Below are 21,685 nucleotides of genomic sequence, written 5' to 3' on the forward strand. Positions count from 1 at the left end.
GTTCCCACAGGTGTGGAAAACATCTCTGAGTACTGTTGAAGAGACAAAGCATGTCTGTGAGGTGGGGCTGAGGTCAACATGGGTGAGGGGATCTGTGTGTCTTTGCTCTGACACAGACCTGACACTGTGAAGACAACATTAACCTGCTGTAAAGTTGTTGTTTTGTTTACTTTAAACTTATATTTATCTGTAGTGAGCTCCCTGTGTTCCTGTTGTAAGTCATATTGCAGTTGGATTTGAGTTATTTGTGTGTATCTTCATTATTTTATTATGATATTATTATTTGTTTTGTGCATTTAATATGTTATTTGGCAGCATTGTCAGTTATGTGTATCTCTCTGTAGGTGGCAGCACTGCGCCGCAGAGAGGAAGAAGAAGAAGAAGGCGAAGAAGAAGAAGACGCCTGTAGCGTCGAGATAAAGCCCACGAAGAAGAATCTGCTCCATCAAGAGGCCAACCGCAGCTAGCTAACAGAAACGTAAACAGCAGTGTCTGTTCTGCTTCAACACTTCACCCTCTGTCGTCGTCTTTAATTCCACAATAACTACATGATGTGTTAGTTTATATTAAAGGCTCATGGTCAGACATGTTTGTTCGGAAGTCGGATGTACGAAGGCCTTGAAGTTGTCCTGCTAACAGATGGTAAGACATTGATTTGGCTCATAGATAAAGCTAGCAAGCTAGCTAAGCAAAAGGTTTCAATACGAGCTGAAACAAACTGTAAGGTTTGTCTGTCGGAGGTCAGCCTGCCGGGGTGCGACACTTTAATCTGGGCAGTCTTCTAGTGCGTTACAACCTTATTACGTGTTATTACAGCTGTGGATCCGGGGATAATCGGATGGATGCCATTGTACGCAGACCCAGTAACGTTAGCTACCAGCCGTGTTGTCCGTTGCCCTGACAGAATCTGAGCCAGAAAACTAACAAGAAAAATGTTTCTCTTATTCTGATCAAATGTCAGAACCTGTTGGAACAAAGTCACATGTCTGTGAACAATAAGGCTCATCTGTTACATTCGGCACAGTAATTATTATTCGATGTAAACAAAACCTCCACTTTTGTGTCTGTTGGCCTGGTGACCGAGACCTCCTGTGGTGGGTGGTCCGGGTCTGTGGGAACAGCTGGAAAGACTCTATTAAAACATGAGGGAGCCTCACTGTGAGTTATATTCTGAGATGTGCAAGCACCTTAAGTCATGTGTGCCATTAGTCAAGCTAAAATGAAACCGCTGGACTTGTAAATAGAGTTTGGTTTGATATCTTTACAGTGTGAGTCACCAAAGTGCAATGTGTTGATCCCACTGACTAGTTCAGAGTGAGTAGTTCATCCCTCAGAGCTGTTTGCATGGAGACTTGTATGTCGATATGATAATAATTTGATATATCATGACCACTTTAACTTCAGATATGAGCACTGTTAAGTTTTTCGTTCCATAAAGAAAACTAATTTGATAAACATTCATTATGTTTCCAACATCATACCACATAATTGGAGCTGATGTCACCGTATGTGATCAGAGTGACGGACCTCCAGCTGTCAGTGTTTATCAGTCTTGGTGAACTCTAAAATGAAGCAGCATGCTGCAGCAGTACGCTCATTTTCACTTGTATGATTGTTTTGTGTGCACTCAGCCCATGATTCAGCTGGAGAAGCCGGTCCTGACTGGTACCATGCCGGTGGTATGGCCCACCATCCTCGACCTCGGCAGAGACGAGTGCAAAAGGATCCTCCGTAAACTGGGTGAGAGCATCACACAGTGAAATCTTTTACTCCATACTTTTGCATCTGTAAATGTTTGACATGTATTTAATCTCATTCATTTATATCTTTACTTCCTTTGTGTTCACATCCGTAATTTAATTTTGCAAAACTCCTGGTAATGTTGCCAAAAAGTGCTATGTAAATAAAATGCAATACTATGAATGAATAGGAACAGTGTTTTTAATACTTAGCTGAAGTAAGAATCTTAATCTGTCCAAGAATTTCATGTCTGAGTTTATTTTGGTGTTTCGGTGTCACACTGTGTCACCCACACATACATATAAAAAGTGGGACATGACCAACCTGCTGCAGTGCTGCCTGATGTTGGTATGTGTTTGATGTGTTTGGTGTGTGTGTGTGTGTGTGTGTGTGTGTGTGTGTGTGTGTGTGTGTGTGTGTGTGTGTCTCAGAGCTGGAGGCGTATGCTGGGGTGATCAGTGCCCTACGAGCTCAAGGAGACCTGACGAAGGACAAGAAGGATCTGCTGGCAGAACTCACAAAGATCCTTGGGTAATTAGTTGCCACGTTTAAGACAGACAGAAACTTTTTTCAATATTTGCAGATGAACTTTTCTTACTTTAGATGCTCTGTCCCATCCTCAGTATCTCCACAGAGCGTCATCGGGCTGAAGTCCGTAGAGCTGTCAATGATGAGCGCCTCACCACCATCGCATATCAGTGAGTTACAGTGTGACGTTAACTCTGATGTGATGTTGTCTGCTGGATGGTGAGAGTCACTATGAACCGCTGCATCACAGTTCTGATCAGACTCCTGTTTCTCAGCATGTCAGGCCCCAACAGCTCGTCTGAGTGGTCCATTGAAGGTCGTCGGCTGGTCCCCTTGATGCCGAGGCTAGTCCCTCAGACGGCCTTCACTGTGACTGCTAATGCAGTGGCCAGTGCCACAGCCAATCAGAACGCCTCCCTGCTGCTGCCGGCTGAAACGGGAAACAAAGAAGGTGAATTGGCGCCTCTTTGTATTTGACTGAGAGTGTTTAAAACAGATGAGATGTTAATTGTTTAATTTCCTCCCTCAGTGGTCGTATGTTACTCCTACACAAGCACCACCTGCACCTCCACCAGCGCCACCGCCACCAGTGGAGCCATCGGAGCATCCGTGAAGTCTCCACGACCTCCCAGTCCTTCATCTAATGTGGTGGTGCTGCCCAGTGGGAGCACCGTCTATGTCAAGAGTAAGTCAGCATCATAAATCACTCTGAACTACAGTATCTCTTCAGCTGTAAAACAGTCGAGTCAGCTGAAAGAGGTTATTGTAGATAAATGTGTTAAAACTCTTTCTCAGAATGACCCAAAATACCTAAACATGCAGTTTTTAAATCTTAATTTTTGGTTGAAGTTACTTTTTCTTAAAATAAATGTGAGACCACAGTTATTGACATCATTGCTCCTTTGATGTCCACAGTTTTTCCAATTGTGTTAATCAAATCAGGATGTCTGCAGGTTTTTTAAATAGTCATACAATGTAAATGTTTTAAATATTCAGCCTTAAGACTCATCAGATCTCATGTGTGATGTCTTAATTGACACAAACATTTCATTTCAGTCAAACAAGTGGAGCTCTTCACTGTTTCCAAGTTTAAACTTCACTCACCTGTTGACAAAATGTAGATTAACCATTGAACTGAAATGTCTAATATTTGCAGACTGCTTGATTTTATCTGAGCTAACCTTGAGAAATGTCCTGCTCAGCCTGAAGGGGGCGCTGTAATGCTGTAAGACCTATCTAGCCTTTACTCTGTGATTTAAACATCAACAAACTGAACCAAACTGCTGTCCTGATGTAAACTTTGTACAGTGTATGACAGCTTTGTGTTTCTCTGGATTTAAAGTTCTGAACAAACGTCAACGTCTGTTGGATGAAATCTGTCAGTTTCATGTGTGAACAGAGTGACACTGAGCGAGAGACAGAACGAGTCTGTAAATCATCAACACTGAATCAATATTTCAGTTCTTTGATGCAACTGGTTTTCTTGTTTTCATCTATAATGAGGAGGAACTTGTGATCAGGACTGTGGAGGAGAGATGTTTAACAATATTCACTGTTTATTCATCATTTGAATCTGGAGACTTTTCCGGTGTTATCTTAGTTTGGAATGATGCACTCAGATCAAATGACTAGAAACAAACTAGTCGATTAATTGATTAGATTATTTCCAGATAATTAATTATCAGCAGTCGTGATATGACAGTTTTATTATAAATTAATGGTTAAGGTCAGTTTTCAATCAAGTCAGCTGAGATGTTATTCTTTTCCTCGTCTTATTTTGAGGTAAATTTAACATCTTACATGATATTTAATGACATCATCTTACCTCCGTTTTCCTCTCAGGTGTGAGCTGTTCGGACGAAGACGAGAAGCCTCGTAAGCGGCGGCGGACCAATTCGTCCAGCTCGTCTCCGGTGATGCTGAAGGAGGTGACCAAGGTGTCGCCGCAGGTGTCCAAGAACATCACGGTGCCGGTGAGCGGCAGCCCCAAGATGAGCAACATCATGCAGAGCATCGCCAACTCCCTGCCGCCTCACCTGTCCCCCGTCAAAATCACCTTCACCAAGCCCACCATCCAGACCACCAACACCACCACCCAGAAGGTGAGAGCTGCACCTGTTCACCTGCACTGATGCTCCTCAACACGTCTCTGTACGCCATTTAAAAATCTTTAATCATCTTCATCCAGGTCATCATCGTCACAACGTCCCCAAGCTCCAACTTTGTGCCCAACATCCTGTCCAAGTCTCACAACAACGCCGCCGCCATGTCCAAGCTGGGCTCCACCTCCATGCTGACCACACCTACCCACAAACAGACAGTGGTGTTCCCTGCCAGCTCCAGCCCCTCCTCCAATGCCACTACTGTCGCAGTGACCTCCGTGGTCTCCTCCACACCCTCCGTGGTCATGTCGACTGTGGCAACATGTAGGTCAAACATCCATAGAGCAACCAGCACACCCAGCTTTCAGCTTAGCAGTTACAGTCATGGATTTTAAATTTGGGTGTTAATAACATTTCTGTTGTTTCTCTTGCTGACATGCGTCCACTGACTGTTTCAGGTGCTGCCTCGGCTGCAGTGAAGGTGGCCTCAGCCAGACTTCCTTCGCCAAAGACTATGGTGGGCTCACCTGCTCAGATCCTGGCTCAATTCCCCAAACAGCAGTCACCCAAACACTTGCAGCAGAGCTCACCTGTGGGAGCAGGTGTGAGTCAGAGCAGCAGCTCACCTGGATCAGCTAAACCCACCATCCAGATCAAACAGGAGTCAGGTGAGGTGACAGTTGACATGTCTGTCAATAAACAGATATATTACAGATACGACCGATTATCCTTTTAAATTAAATTATGTTTGAATGTGCTGCAGAATGTAAGACTGTTTGTCTCCTCCACAGGAGTGAAGATCATCACTCAGCAGGTTCAGCCCAGTAAAATCCTGCCCAAACCTTCGTCAGTGGCTCTGTCCAGCAGCAGCTCCTCCCCCATCATGGTTGTCAGTAGCAACGGGGCCATCATGACTACCAAGCTGGTCACTCAGCCCACAGGTCAGTCACCTCAGCTTACATCCTGTCAAACGTCTCAGCTGTTTCCTTAACATTGTCATCCATTCAAATCTGATCAGGCACCAAGTTAACAGAACACAGTACAACAGCCTCATACCTGGGCCGGCCTGTTAGACATATATAACAGAATATATATTTGTGTGTGTGTGTGTGTTTGTCTGTGTGTGTTTGTGTGTGTGTCTGCAGCGACGCAGGCCACCTACACCAGGCCCACTGTGAGCCCCAGCCTCGGGGCGAGGATCTCCGCCTCCAGCGGAGGGACCACCTACGTGAAGACGACCAGCGGCAGCATCATCACAGTGGTGCCCAAGTCTCTGGCCACGCTTGGAGGAAAGATCATCAGCAGTAACATCGTGTCAGGTCAGTCATTCTGAACGATCTATAATGATGACGTCTCACTTCAGCACATTAAATATAACCTTCCCTGCTGCTGCAGGCACAACCACCAAGATCACCACCATCCCCATGACCTCCAAACCAAATGTCATCGTGGTTCAGAAGACCACGGGGAAAGGAGCCACCATCCAGGGCCTGCCGGGCAAGAACGTGGTGACCACGCTGCTCAACGCCGGGGTCAGTCACTCGATCAACATACTGCATTTATTGATCATCAATGATCAATACAAAGACTGCCACAACATTAGACTAGAGTAGAGTAGAGTCTGAGTAGAGTTTAAAGTTAAAATATAAACATAGAACCACATATGAAACACTGAAGACAATAATGTAAAAAGATATACCGACGTCAGCGACGAGGAATCGAGCAAAAACTGTAACAGTTTTAATTGATAATAATTGATTAATAATTCAGGTTGATTTGAGCTCATGGCTGTGGTGATGCTGAGGAGTCTGTGGGATAAAACCAGCAGGCCTCAGTAAAGACACTTATTTGCTGTCTGGTGGAGCATCAGACATTCAAGACATGTACTTGACCTTGAAAACAAACATGGAGGAAGATTTCTTCACTGCAGTGTTACAGTACAAACAGCAGGACAGACGTGCTGATCACATACAAACAAAGAATGATTAATAAATAACAAGTAAGATGATTTACCATCAAATTAAACAAGATTTGAGATACGAGCTTTGAATTGCCTCTCTGTTCACACACAGCTGATTAGCCTATCTTAGCTTAGCATAGCCTAGCTTATCTTAGTTTAGCACAAAGACTGAAACAGGAAACATCTATATATATGTGTGTATATATATATATATATATATATATATATATATATATATATATATATATATATATATATATATATATATATATATATATATATCTATATATCTATATATCTATATATATATATATATATATCTATACATACATATAGATATATATATATATATATACATATACATATATACATACATATAGATATACTATATACATATACTATATACATATAGATATACTATATAGATATACTATATAGATATAGTGTGTGTGTGTGTGTGTGTGTGTGTGTGTGTCAGGGTGAGAAGGGGCTGCAGGCAGTTCAGGGGACCAAACCAGCGATCATCACAGCCTCCAGACCGATCACCAAGATGATCGTCACTCAGCCCAAAGGCCTGAGCTCCGGGTCCACGTCCACCGCCACCAAGATCATCCCCACCAAGATCGTCTATGGCCAGCAGGGCAAGACTCAGGTCAGACACCAACAGCTCATATCACATGCTTGTTTCTTTATTTTGTGCTGTATTCTTTTATTCCAACAATCCAAAGCTCTGAAGTTTCTCCAGAGTCACACATCTTTTTCTCATCGTGACCACAGGTTGGTGAGGTCATCATGGGACTGTTCACACACAGAGTGTATACTCATATGACCTGCTGCAGGTGGTAAATGTAGAGAAGTCACATGAGAAGAGAAGCGATGGTTTTAGTTTTCTGCTCTGAGTTCTACATTCAGTCATTAATCTGATGACAGCTGCTCTGTTTTCTATAGAAACTGACATTTGATCATTTCAGAGTTTAAACAGAAGAGAAAAATCCCCCATTCTCTGGGCTGTTAAATGTATAATACCGACCTTTGTTCTTCCTCCATTTACTTCCTCCAGACAGACAGAAATTTGTCCTAAATATAAGTTGTGAGTGAGACAGGCGTCGGTGTGTCTGAGCGGGTATTTTAAACCTGCAGTCAACTAACAATTATTCTCTTTCTTTAGTTTCTGTATCAGTTGTTCGGTCTCTTAAATGTCAGAACATTTTGAAAGTGTGTCGATCAGTGTTTTCTTCTCAAACGTCACAAAGACATTCAGTTTACTGGAGGAAAGAAAGCAGAAAATATTCTGTCACAAGCTGACGTCACAGAATCAGGACTGTTTGCTTGAACAGTCAGCGGGTGGAACTGATGGATGAATCTTTGCCGTTTGGACTTCTTGTTGACATTGTACCAGTTCAAACAGAAATGCCTGTTGAGCAGCTAGTTTCAGACTGTGTGACAGTTCTGTGTGGTGCTGAGCAGGTGATGAACTGCAGCTTCATACAGAAGAGTCCTGAACTAAATCAGTAAAACCAAACTGAGGAGCTGAAAGCAGCTGAAAGTGTCTGCAGATCCTGCAGGTCCTCCACAGATCTTCTCTTATTGGTGTTCGATGGATCATGTGGATGTAATGGATCATGTGTGCTCAGCGCTGCCCCCTGTCAGAGCACAGCAGGCACCGTGTTCATGGAACCAGAGGTCTGTGGGTTCGTCTCACTTCCTGTGGATTTTTATTTAACTTGTGGAAACAATATTGGTTCTGTAGAAAATCAATTATTTGTGACTGATGTGGGATTTGAAAGTGATTTAAAGAGAAAGAGCCACAGAGAAGTGATAACCAGAGTGATATTTGACTGTCTGACTCTTTCTCTCTCAGTGATTTGGGGGATTTTGAGTGTAAAGAAGAGAATATATTGTGACAGGATGAATCCAACACGCTGGTTTAGAGGTGGTGTGTAAACCTGCTGCATGAGTGTAAAGATCTAGAAAACAATCTGAATGAGCATTATGTATATTCATATAATATTTGATTTCTGCTGAATGATCACCTCCAAACACCACGTCATAGTTTGAAACCACAGAAATCTAAATTTAGCCTGAGTTCAGTTTCTGTTTCGGTTTGAAAGGGAAGCTGAGGTCAGTGAGTCAGTCGTAGTACTGACGAACAGTTCAGCGCCCACACTAGCGACCTGCTGAGCTGTGACCCATCGACCACATCTGACAGGACAGACAGTGTGAAAACCTATATATCAGTTTCCAGTCATGACTGTTCACAGCAGCGGTGATATTAAACCAGCGTAACATTAATGTATCTGACGGAAAAGCTGACAGAAACATGACTCATTGTTACTGAGTAAGACCTGTTGTTGTTATCTGTCAGTGACGAGAACAACTTGTTTTTCAGTGCAGTCGACCTGACGTCTGTCTGAACTTCACTCCTCATGTCAGGAACATTTGTTTTCCTCAGATTTAGGTTAGTTTCTACAACATTTAGTTAGATTTAAAATATGTTCTGAATTTATTATTTTTTTAAATGTGTTTGTTTATTCATTTTTTTAAAGCTAATGTTTTAACTGATATGGTCTTTAGCCACAGCACCCAGAATTCATCTTATGGTTACATGATGATTTACTGCCACACTTTCTACATGTGTTTCATAGAGCTGGGCGATGTGGACAACACTGTTATCACCATATTTTTTATATTGATAGATGTCTGAAATTATCACGATATATATTTTAACAATAATAGAAGTGTTGGATTATCAGTGTTAAGAGTATTCTCCTGAGGACAGAACCCAAAACAAACCAGAAGGTTAATTATGGTTTATAAAATACATTATTTACATTATTTATTGTCAGATACTAGATGACAAACATTCAACAGAACCAAATAACCACATGAAGAAATGGTATTATAAATTCGACAACAGTCATGTCTCAATTATTTTAGATGTAGTTCACTGAACTGAACACTGACTAAAGAAGGAAAAGTTCAGTGTTGAGAATGATGATGCTTCTGTATCTGTGAATACTGCAGGTAGTTGTTCAGTTTCATCAGCCTCCTGTTCTGTAAGACCTGATGTGGTTCAGACGTGCAACCAGACCACATATGATCCCTGAGCTGCTCCATCTTGACTCTCGACCCTGCGTACAACTGAGGGATGTTGGGCAGAGTGGACTTTGTCATTAGCTTCTTGAAGCTCTGATTTTAAACTTTGCTGACAGGCATGATATCTTTAGCGGTACTGTGCATAAATGCGCTGGTTCTGTCTTTGTATCGCTCCGGTTTCTTCTCATTTAGGACAATGGCTGAAAAAGACGTGCCGATTGTTATTTGTCAAAGTGAAGTTTGACTTGTAGAAGCAGTGGGTCTGGTCTGTCGGCTACTTGCGGGAGTCTGACGCATGATAACTCATGCTTTCGGAGTTCTGTTTGGATCGGTACCTGTTGAGATGATGGAAGGTTGGTGGTGGCCAACACATTCTGCACCTGATGCTGGTCTTTGTCTTTGTCAGTTTCCTCGCACTCGGTTGTGTTGGCGGACATCTCATCTTGTGTCGGCTCGACACGAGTCACCATCATTCTGAGCTGCTGTGAGTGGGAGGAGCCAGAACTACCTGCCTCAACCACATGCATGTGTGTCTGCTGTGTGACTTTTTTGAACCAAGTATTTATTGGCTCTCATATTTTGATTTACATCAGATATTTCTGTGTTACATATTCATGAAAAGCCAGTTTTTAAATGAAAAATAAAAAGTATAAATTAAACAGTTGAACCAATAACAGTTCAGCAAACAAGTCAGACTCATTGGATCGTTTCTGATATTCCTCGGCACAAACCACCAGTTTTCGGACAGTACTCGGACAGTTCTCCTAAGACAGCACAGTTTGCCTGTGTTTCACATTGGTAAATTTAAGTCTTTACTAATGGGAGCCCATCTTGTTTTGAAAGTGTCCACCTTAAGATGCAAGTGTGCTGTTGTCTTCTCCATTATATATACCTTCTTCACTCTCTCCTGCCACTTTAACCATGATAGAGTTGTCATCTTCCTGGCTATTAATAATAGAACATGTAATAGTTACAGCTTCTTTTTTCCCCATCTTCCCTTAGGGAGTGCTCCAATTATATAAAATTTTGGGGTCAGAGGTAAATCAATTCAATATAGAGAATAATTCTTTCTGAAGCCCCTCCCAATAATTCTTCAACTTTGGGCACTCTCCTATCTGATGACTTTCCCTCCAGCACAAATTTGTTTTACTACTGTCAAATTTGGATATTGTGAACATTTTTATCATGAAAATGATCAAGATCATTTTTTTGCCCAGCCCTACGTTTGCGTCTTTCTCAGCAATCAATGATACAGGATCGATAATATGCGTGTGTGCTGCGTCATCACTCCGTCTGCTCCTCTGTTTCTCTTCAGGTTCTGATCAAACCGAAGCCGGTCTTTCAGACAGCGCTGGTGAGTGAACATACGAGGCAGCTGGTGACAGAAACGCTGCAGCAGGTGACCCGATCGGCTGACCTGGGTCAAGCTCAGACCTCTGGACAGGACGGGTCCACAAAGGAAGAGTCCAGCAGCTCCACAGGAGAGATGTCTCACGGCAGTGTTCAGGGTACCTTCAGTTTACTGTATCCTTGAACAAGATGACCCGCTCACAAAAACCAGAAGTTTAACTGTCACTGTTCCCATCATCCCTCAGAGCCTCAGCCTGTAGTGCATGTGGTGTCCTCCAGAGAGCAGGATTGGACAGAACAGGAAGTGTCTGTGGAGTCCAGTCCCACCATCATTTACCAGGAGGTCCCTGCTGGAGAGGCCCAGTCTGCCACATCCACCATCAAAGCGCTGCTAGAGCTGCAACAGACCACAGGTGAGGAGATGGAGGTGGAAGTAACTGTATCACCTGCATCACCTGTACACCTGTCTGGAGCTGCTGACCTTGACAGTTGTCAAGCGACAAGACGATGTTGTCAGGCTGCATTTTCACAGTGAGCTCCTCAAACCTGTAGAACTGGTTGATGAGTCAATGGCAGAGCAAGATTTCCAGGGAACATGTGAATGTGGGAGTAGTCTGTAGATGAGTATGATTCCCCTGAAGTGATACATGTGATCCAGCTCAGCCTGCAGGGTCTAGTCTGTCACCACACTCAAAACCTGGACCTACATTACCCACAATGCAGCTGAGCCACTGAGTAACATGACTGGAGGCAGTTTATCAGATTACACTCAGCGTCCTCTGGAGACACAGACTGTGTACGACTTTGTGTGACCCTTTAATGTGTATCTACTCTCACTGTAGCTGCTGTGAGAGGACAGACGTCTTCACAGTGAAACTCTGCTTTGTTCTCTTTATCTCTGTTAGGACACCATCACTTAGACTCAAAACTTCCTGCACAGATGTTTCACATTAAAAGCCTCTCAGTGGGTCAGAGGCCGTGATCTCTTTCTCTGCTGGCAGGCTTTTAATGTGAAACATGTGCAGGAAGTGTTGAGTTTTAACCACACCAGGTTAAACAGTTTCTGACAGAATCAGAATATTATATCTTGTAGTGTTGTGTCTGCTGTGTTCAGTGAAGGAGAAGGGGGAGGCCAAACCCAGACAGCACACCATCGACCTCAGTCAGATGGCCGTCCCCATCCAGCTGAGCCAGGAGAAGAAGACGAGCCCCGAGTCCCCCAGACCCTCCAGCTCAGAGGCCGAGCCCAGCACAGAGTACAGCGCAGCAGGTACGACAAGTCTGCAGTCTGCTGCTGTGTGTGTGTGTGCGTGTGTATGTGTTTATGTGTATATATATTTAAGAGGTACATTCAGGGTACTTGTTACAAATATATGTACAAATGAAAGTATGTCAACGTCATCTACAGAGAGCACTTCCTGTTTTAGTCATCGACCTAGAATTTCACTGGAACAAACTGTGTATGTTATTCCAGGTAAAGTCAGCAGAGTGGGTGTGTCCTTGGAGGGTGATGATGTGGTCATGTCGTCCAATCCGCTGCTGGCGAAGCCTTTCAAAACTAGCAGCAGTCAGGTGGTTACCATGGTAACCAAACCAGCTGTTGTGTCTGCAGCTGTTTCACACATCAGTCACATGGTGAGGAAACACACGCGCACGCACTCTTCTGGTGTTTGTAAACATGAGACAGTGTGATCTATCAGAACCTTCAGCAGAACCTCATCATGTTCATGTAGTTTGTGTTCATGCTCATCAGAGCTCCAGAACCACATTTTCACTGATCGCTGCTGGTTCTGGCCAGCACACAGTGCCGGGTCAGTGTTCTCATGTGGATCTGACACAGTGGAAGTGACCACCCTCGGAATGTTTCCAAAAATTGGTTCTGCTGAAGATCAGAGAACAGAAATGGTTTGATCTGTGATTACTGGACATTTTACCAAAACATTCGGATTCCCATTTAAAGATGGATCTTAAGTTTGTTTAATGATGTTTACTCAGATTTTGATCAGTTTTCACCCGAATAACTGAATCAAGTTATAAAGTTGAATATTTACCTTCAAACACGCTGCGAATGTTGAATATTTGATGTTTAAGTCGTCTTGTGTTCCTGCTTCATTGTGTCATCGTTCTGACTTCTTCTGTGGTGTCTGTGTGTCAGCCCTCTGACAGTAAGCCTGAGTCAGTTGTGGAGGTCAGTGAGATGGAAGGAGACACGCTGGACCCTCAGACTGGTTTGTTTTACCGCTCCAGCCCATCAGCTGCTGACCCTGTGAAGCAGACCAGCCTGTCTGCAGCTAGTCAGCCTGCCCTGTGTCAGACAGAAAGCTCCGCCTCTATCCAGCCTCCACCGCCGCCGCCGCAGCTACATAGCAAACCTCAGCTCAGCCAGCCCTCCTCCTCCTCCACTCCTCCTCTGACCAAGAAGCTGCCAAAGCTCAGAGAGCAGAGTCAGCCCAAAGTCCAGACCCTGACCCCAAGTCCCAGAGACCGACCTGTGATGGTACCTGCTCAGACCGGTACAAAGGTCAGCAGCCCGGGAACACCAACCAAACCTCTGCTGACGCCACAGCTCCCAAAACTCCAGCAGGCCCCGACCTCCCTCCACAGACCGCTGCACACCGCCATGTCCCACCCTCCTCCACTGCAGGCGCACCACCCGGTCAGCACGGACAAGACCACCTCCAGCCAGGTGAGTGTGACACCTGACACTGTGATGCTCGTTCTGTCAGCAGAAGGAAATCCCCTCTGTTTTCAGAGACGTGTAGAGACACACCTTCAGGTGATTTACTGGATTATAAAATACCCAAGGTTGTCATCGGGGATTCTTGTTCTTCTTAGAAATTCCTGCCTTAACTTAATTCCCTGAGCATCATCACATCACTTTGTCTTCAGACAGCTGATGGGACCGGTCTATGTGAAGCTGTGGGGGTTTTCTACTTCCTGTTAGATACAAAAGAACATTTCCCTTCATGTTAACCTTGAAGAGGCTGCAGAGTGATGAGCAGCAAGAAACCCATTAATAAGAGTAAGAGGCACTGCTTCTCTTCTCTGTTTGAAGAGTCAGTGAAATCTCCTTTAAATACTCGAAACGCTTGCTGTCACGCTGGAGCTCCATGTCTGCATCAGATCGTTCGGTGGCTGTAGCTCAGGGGAACAGCCAGTGTGTCCAAGTGTCCTTGGGCAAGATACTGAAGTCCAAACTGCTCCTGATGTGCTGCCCAGCAGCTAGCACGGCAGCCACCACCATCAGTGTGAATATCTGTATGAATTACTGTAAGACACTTTGGACTAAAGTGTCTGATCAATGTAAATCAAGAGCAGCAGAATGTTTGTGGCAGAGCTGGGTGCTGTGTTCAAAGATGGCTCCCTGTTGATTCCTGTGAAAGTCTCACAGTGTTGCTGAACAATCCTCTGTGAGCTCCAGCACTGTTTCCTGTGTTTGAGCCTAATGAGCATGCTCAGTGAGTCCGCCTGTAGCTGAGCTGGTCGACAGGATGAAAGTCAGAGACTTCCTGAGTCCGAGTCAGCAGACTTGCTGTTAGCTCCCTGCATACATGAACAGGATGAAGTCATTTAAACAGACTGTCAGACCGACACACTGGACTGAGCAATAAAACATGAGCACGAAGAGAGAAATCCAGAGGCTGTGAAACCTTTAATTCAGCATTTCACAGCCTCTGTTTCATTAACTGTAATCTGTAGGTCAGTGTGTGTGTGTGTGTGTGTGTGTGTGTGTGTGTGTGTGTGTGTTAGGCCTGTCACAATTACTAATATAATGATAATGGCATAATAATAATAGTACACCTTTTCAAAGATCAATACACTTTTTTATTTCTAAAGAATATTTAACATTGGAATTGGAATGTGATGTTATGTTACATATCCAAAATGAATAAACAAAACAACCAGAAACAATAAATAAAAAGGAATCTCAGTCTCTGTTAGCAAAAACTGCACTTGAATTACACACAACCAAAAACAATAACCCTAACCCTTTAGTATGTCGTGTCTCGCGCTGTACAGTTGTGGAATTACTCTTTGTGACACGTACATTCTCCCAGCCAATTTGTACTGGCTGTCAAATGTTTGCAGCATTTGTCATAATGCCGGCTTTTCGACGGTATTAAAGGGCTGCATCTCTTTAGCGATGTAGTGAACTACGCTGTCTGTGAGTGTGCACCATTTTGCACCGTCTTGTTTGTATTTTGTTTGTCGATGAAACGCCTCAGTGAATGTGGCTGGGAAGATGGAGACGGCCCCTCTGTAGCTTTAGCTGTAGTTTTTTTTCCTAGCTGAGTAAACTGCATCAGATGCTTATGCTTTAGGTGCAGATGCATGTTTGTTGTATTGCTGCTTTTAGTTGCTGCTGTTTTACAACAAATGTGACGCACCGGCTCATCCAGGCGAAGTTGCCGTTGTTGTTGTTGCCGACCTGGCTGTGTCTGACCACTACTGTGTATTTTTTAACATCACCAGTTTTAACCAAAAGGAGGCCCCAGTGAGAACAGTGAGGAGGCGCTGTCTAACTTCTGAAGTGGCTGCAAATTTCATGGGGATTTTACAGAGGACTCCTGCTGAAATTTTACCTGCACCTTGTAATTTTATCGTTTATAATTTTAACAGTAGACTGGACTCAGTAGCTCCACTTTTAACAAAAACAATAAAAAGAAAACCTACACCCCCATGGAGAAAAAACAAAATCAGTGATCTGAAAAGAAAATGCAGGAGTGCTGAGAGAAGATGGTGAAAAAGTAAATTTTACATCAACAACTCAAAACCTACAATAATGCAATCAAAAAGGCCCACATTTCCCATTTCTCACAACTCATCACCAACCATAAAATCAACCCCTGGTTCCTCCTCTCTACCTTTGATATTTTAACAGGTTCTAACTCTAATAAAGTTTTTAAGACACCCACAGATGATCTTTGCGAGAACTTTACAGACCACTTCAGAACCAAAATCAAGGACATCAGATCCTGCCTCTTATCCCATCAAGTTTTATCTGTTAACACACCTGAATTGTTGTCCTTGCCTGAAGAAACACTGGAGAGTTTTGCCCTGGTTGATGCAAGGACACTTGGTAGAGTATTCTCCCGAGTAAACCCAACAACCTGCCTTTTCAATTCTCACATCACTCTTAAAATCGTTTTATGGATTCTTTGAGGAACAGTTTTTAAACATCATGAACTGTTCTCTTCAGACGGGTGTCTTTCCCATCGCCTTCAACACGGTGGTGGTGAAGCCCCTTCTTAAGAAGAACAACTTAAACCCCAACGTTTTAAATAACTACTGACCTGTATCCAGCTTTCTGTTTTTAAGTAAAATATTAGAAAAGCTGGTTTTTAACCAAGTAAATGATTTTTTTTAAACAGAAATAACATCTTAGAGAAACATCAGTCTGGTTTTAGGAGAAACCACAGTACTGAGACAGCACTTTAAAGATTTTCAACGACATCAAATGGAATTTAGATAACAAAAAGCTCACGGTGCTGGTTTTACTGGATCTAAGTGCCGCTTTTGATACAGTAGACCATCACATATTATTAAACAGACTCAGCCATCTGGTCGGCCTCTCTGGTACTGTCCTCACCTGGTTTTGTTCCTACCTCACAGACCGACGTTTTTACGAAAGTATGGATACATGTTCCTCAGGAACCATGAAATTGGATGTGGGGTTCCCCAAGGGTCAATTTTAGGTCCACTTCTTTTTAATCTTTACATGCTTCCTCTTGGGGATGTCATCAGGAGACACGGCATCAGCTTCCATAGTTATGCTGATGATACACAACTGTACATTGCCATGTCTCTGGAGGACACAGGGCAAATTGATGACCTTTTTAACTGCATCGTAGACATCAAGTCATGGATGGCAGTGAATTTCCGACAGCTCAACCAGGACAAAACTGGGGTCTTATTTATAGGTCCTGAGGGCCAGAGAGAGAAACTTTTACCAAAACTACAAGATCTTAAACCAACACAATCGGTAAAAAATATGGGCGTGATTTTTGATTCTGAGCTGAATTTTATTCCACATATCAGAAATATGACGAGAATAGGTTTTTATCATCCTAAGAACATAGCCAGAGTCCACCCGTTTCTCTCGCAGGCCAGTACGGAGGTGCTGATGCATGCCTTTATTTCCTGTTGCTTAGATTATTGTAATGCCCTGCTCTCTGGTCTTCCCAAAAAGAGTATTCTAAATCTCCAATTATTACAAAACTCAGCTGCACGTGTGCTGACGAGGACCAGAGGAGGGAGCACATTACACCAGTTTTAGAGTCACTGCATTGGCTCCCCGTCCGCTTCAGGATACCATATCAACCCTCGCGGACCCTGGGGTCCTCCGGCACTGGCCTTTTATTCATACCAAAACCAAGAGCTAAAACCCACGGTGAGGCAGCATTTAGCCACTATGGCCCCCACTTGTGGAACAGCCTGCCGGAGAGCCTCAGGTCTGCAGAGACTGTTGATATTTTTAAGGGAAGGTTAAAGACACAGGCTCAGGCTTTTAACTAATATTCTAAATTCTCATTCCGTTCTTATGTGGTATTTTATGTTGTTGCTTCTATCCTGTTTTTGAAGATGATTTTAATCTTAAATAATATTCTCTGTTGTATTTACCATCAGTACTATTTTAGTTTATTTATTATCTTTTATATTTTTATCCTTTTAACTGTTCACTCCATTTACTTATCTTTTGTCAGGGTTTTTATCCTATCTTATGTTCTTAGTTTTCAAGGTTTAACTCCAGAGTTTCCCCAGGGCGACCCTCCACACTGGGAGCTGTGACTGGGCTGCTGCTGTCCTTGGGTCCCTTTGGCCCAGCCAGCTGTTGTCTGTCATGGTCGGGGGGCCCGGGCACTGGTTCCCCCTGTGGCACAGCCTGTGACTCCTCCCAGTGTGGACGGCCCCAAAGGTGGTGCTTCCTCAATCCTCAGTGCCTTGTCTCCCTGTTGCCAGTAGTAAGAGTGTGTGTGTGTGTGTGTGTGTGTGTGTGTGTGTGTGTGTGTGTGTGTGTGTGCAGGTATGTAGTATGCGGGGTGGGAGCGAGGGTCTTTCTTTATTCTTTATTATGCTTCTGTTTTTTTGTGTAAAGCACTTTGTGTATGAAAAGTGCTCTATAAATAAAGTTGATTTGATTTGATTTTTTGATTTGAAGTGGTTCACCAGGGCTTTGAAACCAACTCCATCTCTGTTTTTGTTGCGTCAGCTAGCGTTACCTCTGGCTCGCTGCTCCTCACGGGGCTCTCGTGCTGCACTCTGTCATGTCAGGCCCCGCCTCCCCACACAGAGACAGAGTGACTGACAACAGGCTTCATGTGAGAGACACGAGGAAAACAAACAAGCATGCAAATGGAAATTATCGAGGCCAGCAAAATGATCAAGCTCATTTAAATTAATCACATGATTAATTGATTTATTGATTATCATGAAAGCTGTGTGTGTGTGTGTGTGTGTAAGCTTTACCCTATGACACAGTACAATATTACTGTTTTACAGTTGGAGTTGTTTTACTTCTGCTGTGTTTATTTTGTGTTAATTATCTCCACCACAGCAGCCAATCATCACACAGAGCGCCACTGTCACTAAGATCACCTTTGGCTCCTCCCACCATTCATCTCCAGTCTTCAGCAGCGGCGAGGCCACCGCCAAGCTGATCCCCGAGTCGAGCTCTGGGCCATCAGGTGAGAAGCCGTCGGTGTCGGACATCCTGAAGATCTCCATGATGGAGGCGGAGATCGACCCTAGCACCGAGCCCATGGTGGTGGACTCATCCAGTGACTGTGGTCCTCTGGGGAAGAGCCTGGAGGTCCAGACCATGTCGGGGACGCTGGACTCAGGACAGTTCATCAGCAGCTCAGGAGCCTCCATCCACCACACAAAGAACCAGCAGTTCAGCTGCATGCCGGGCCTGACAGCCCAGAGGAGCAAGGAGGACGTGGAGGTCATTGAGGTAACATACCGCACATTTATATTTGATATTTCTGCGTGTGATGCATGACGGAGCTGAAGTGCGTCAGCCTGGAGGTCTGACTCAGACCACGATCACTACATAGACAACCAAAGACATTACGTTTGGAGCTTCACAGTAAAACATGACTTCACTAACATCTTCACAAAGTGTTGAACTGTTGCTTGATTGTGATAAACTCAACAGTTTTTATTGTGATCTGTCAGTGTGAAACGTTGTGACCCGACAGAAACCTGAATGTGTTTCAGGTGATCCCTCAGTACTCCATCCTGCCCGACTCCAGCCAGTCCAACGTGGTGGTGGAGCCCAGCGGCTTCCTGGAGATCACCAACTACACCAGCCAGCAGCTGGAGGAGGACAGCCCCATGGAGCAGGAGGTGGACAGCAGCAACGACGAGGCCGCCGCTGCCAGTCCACCTGACCAGCCGTAGAGCCGGTGAGGTGGCAGAGCTGATCTGTTGGATCAGAACAGAGACTGACCAGCTGTTCCATAGATGAAGAGCAGAACTGTTTTCTGTGTAAATATGAGTTTGTTTCCTGCCTCAGCCAACGGCTCTCCAGTTTCTCACTGTCATTGAGGTGAACCATCAGTTTGAGTTGGACCGCGGCCTGCACACACCCGTCACGTTGTATGTCCAGTGGTACCAGTGGGTCCAGTGTTTGTCCTGCAGAACTCTGTTGGATAAAATCACCTGAGCTGCAGACGCAACGCTCTGAAGTTCTTACACATGAATAGTGTTTGACCCCTCTTCTGACTCAAGGACCGAGCCAGATCAGACTGAATATGGACAATGGACCAGAACCAGAACCGAGTCCGACATGTTTTCCAGCTGTTGACTGTGACTGATGTGATAAACATGGAGCTTTTGTTTTGTAAGATACATTCTGGAGATGAGTTGCTGCCGTCAGTTCACTTTGTTTCTGTTTCCACTATGCTGCGTTTGTTTTCTACCTGTTCAGACCGACGACTCATGGTCGAAAACATTTACCCTGCACAATAAACCAGCTGAGGAGACATGTCAGGCTGCGTCATTCAAACAGAACCAGGTCATGCTGAAACTTGGTCAGACATGTTGAAGACTCACAGATCTTCTGCTCTCCATCATCTTTCAGTCACATTTAGTTTTTATGTGAAGAAGTTTCATTTTAAGTTAAAAACTACCCAAATTAAATCGACTCTTTTCTTTTCCTTCATTAAAATATCCAGAATAAAATAATCTGTGAATATGGTTCATGTCACTGCTGCTCGCAGGAGAAGCCTGAGGTTTCTACATCACACCTGTTCTGAAGCTTGACGTGCTGCACCTGAGTACCTGAGTCCGTCCTCACACCCAACTCCTCCCTGTCTGTTACTGTTAACCCTAACCCCAACCAAACTGACTCAGGAACTGTCTTCCTTCATTAAACCTCCCTCGGCACGCACACACACACACACACCTGCATTGATCAGCTGACAGCTTATCAATAACAATCGTCAGCTGGTTGATGTGCTGATTTGTTCACATGACGGTTGAAATCAGTGGCTGTGATCAGAGGATCAAATGTTGACTCCTCCAACAGTCAGATGCCAGCTCATGTCATAAATCAACTGGTCATGACAGTCAGGTGTGTTGTGATGTCATGTTCAGTTATCCTACAGTTGAGTGATGTCATTGATCCAGACGGGACTGTGGTTCAGAACAAAATCTGGATTCATTATTAAACAAAACTGAACTGAAGCTGTGAGAACAGCAAGGAAGTTACAGAGGAAATAACAGTTCTGCTCTCATTCATGTGACACAGACTTCCTACAACACAGAGAGACAGAGAGAGGCAGATTAGATGAACTGCAACTGAACTGAAGGGTGAATATTGATTGACCAGAACCATTATTATATACCATTATGATTATTGATAATATAGATTTTATTGTGTGATGATGTCACTCAGGCTGTGTGAGCATTAAATCACACAGATCAGGTTTTGTTCAGTGCCAGCGGCCCGGTTCTGGCCTCATACACTCATTTTCTGAGTTCTTTACTGGGCTTGAACATTTGTTGGCCTCCTGCAGGCTGATAGAAACCATGTTTCTGACTTCACACTGAGTGCTGGAGCCACGTTCAGTGTTCTGGGTTCTGGGTTCTGAGCGGAGCTGCAGGAGGTTTCTCTCTTGGCTCTGCTCTCTTATTAAACCTTAATGCTCCCTCCTGGTTCAGTTTTTCCTCCTTGTGTTGAAAATGATCCATAGGGCTCCTGGGGGCCCCTGGGAGCTCACGTCCAGCCCTCTCACTCTGATTGGTTGGCCTGGACCTGCACACATGTGGCTCTGTTTAGGAGCCTGCTGACTTACTGTCCTCCACCCTGCAGCCATGATGGATTCATGTAGCTGAAGTCTGGGAGGATCAGTGGGTTTACTGCGATCTGCTGACTCACCTGACTGAACTCCACATGTTTCGGCCTTGCTTCATAAAGAAACACCACATCAGGCCTCAGGTATTCTCTGGAACTCAAAGAAACTTTTATTAACAGCTGTGATGAACAGCTCTCTGTGTGTGGACACTGATGCTAAGCAAACATGCTAAAACTAAAGGAGTAAGTATGTTTCACAGGAAGTGTGTGTTGAATCATCAACAGTGTTTAAAACAGCTCCAGATGTCTGATTTAGGTTTACATCAACACCATTCTCTTTCACATGTTAGCATGTTAGCTTGCCCTGTGTGCTCCATGTCTGTCCTCGCCTGTACTGACCCACCTTCTCTCTCTGAGCTCCTCCAGCGGAGATGTAGAGATGGATGAACGCAGCATCAGGATCACATCTGGGCCTGTTGCTGTAGAACTGCTGTGTGTTCTGTCTCCCAGGACCTGGTTGCACTAGTGGAGTCCTGGCAGCTCAGTGTTGGAGTCAGTGTCAGAGATCAGCAGGAGACTGCCTTAAAGACCAAAAGACCTGGAATCTTC

General features: G+C 44.2%; 1 protein-coding gene across 2 annotated transcripts; it reads left to right on the top strand.

The window, feature by feature from the left end:
- The first annotated feature begins 403 nt into the window (after positions 1-403).
- Positions 404-19,924, top strand: emsy (EMSY transcriptional repressor, BRCA2 interacting). 2 transcript variants are annotated; one of them, XM_037119420.1, is made up of 20 exons: positions 404-642; positions 1,632-1,740; positions 2,172-2,271; positions 2,364-2,438; positions 2,544-2,719; positions 2,798-2,953; positions 4,111-4,370; positions 4,457-4,694; positions 4,829-5,038; positions 5,162-5,311; positions 5,516-5,689; positions 5,766-5,902; positions 6,809-6,982; positions 10,742-10,934; positions 11,022-11,189; positions 11,891-12,046; positions 12,251-12,411; positions 12,932-13,462; positions 18,335-18,730; positions 18,997-19,924. In XM_037119420.1, exons 1-20 carry the CDS (start codon positions 640-642, stop codon positions 19,177-19,179), a joined length of 3,750 nt encoding a protein of 1,249 aa, XP_036975315.1. In that variant the 5' UTR covers positions 404-639; the 3' UTR covers positions 19,180-19,924. The 2 variants fall into 2 exon arrangements, with proteins under 2 accessions (XP_036975315.1, XP_036975314.1); XM_037119419.1 differs by having other exon boundaries at positions 405-642; positions 18,332-18,730.
- The last annotated feature ends 1,761 nt before the right edge of the window (positions 19,925-21,685 follow it).

Source organism: Acanthopagrus latus, chromosome 13 (genome assembly GCF_904848185.1).
Source record: "Acanthopagrus latus isolate v.2019 chromosome 13, fAcaLat1.1, whole genome shotgun sequence".
Taxonomy (NCBI): Eukaryota; Metazoa; Chordata; class Actinopteri; order Spariformes; family Sparidae; genus Acanthopagrus; species Acanthopagrus latus.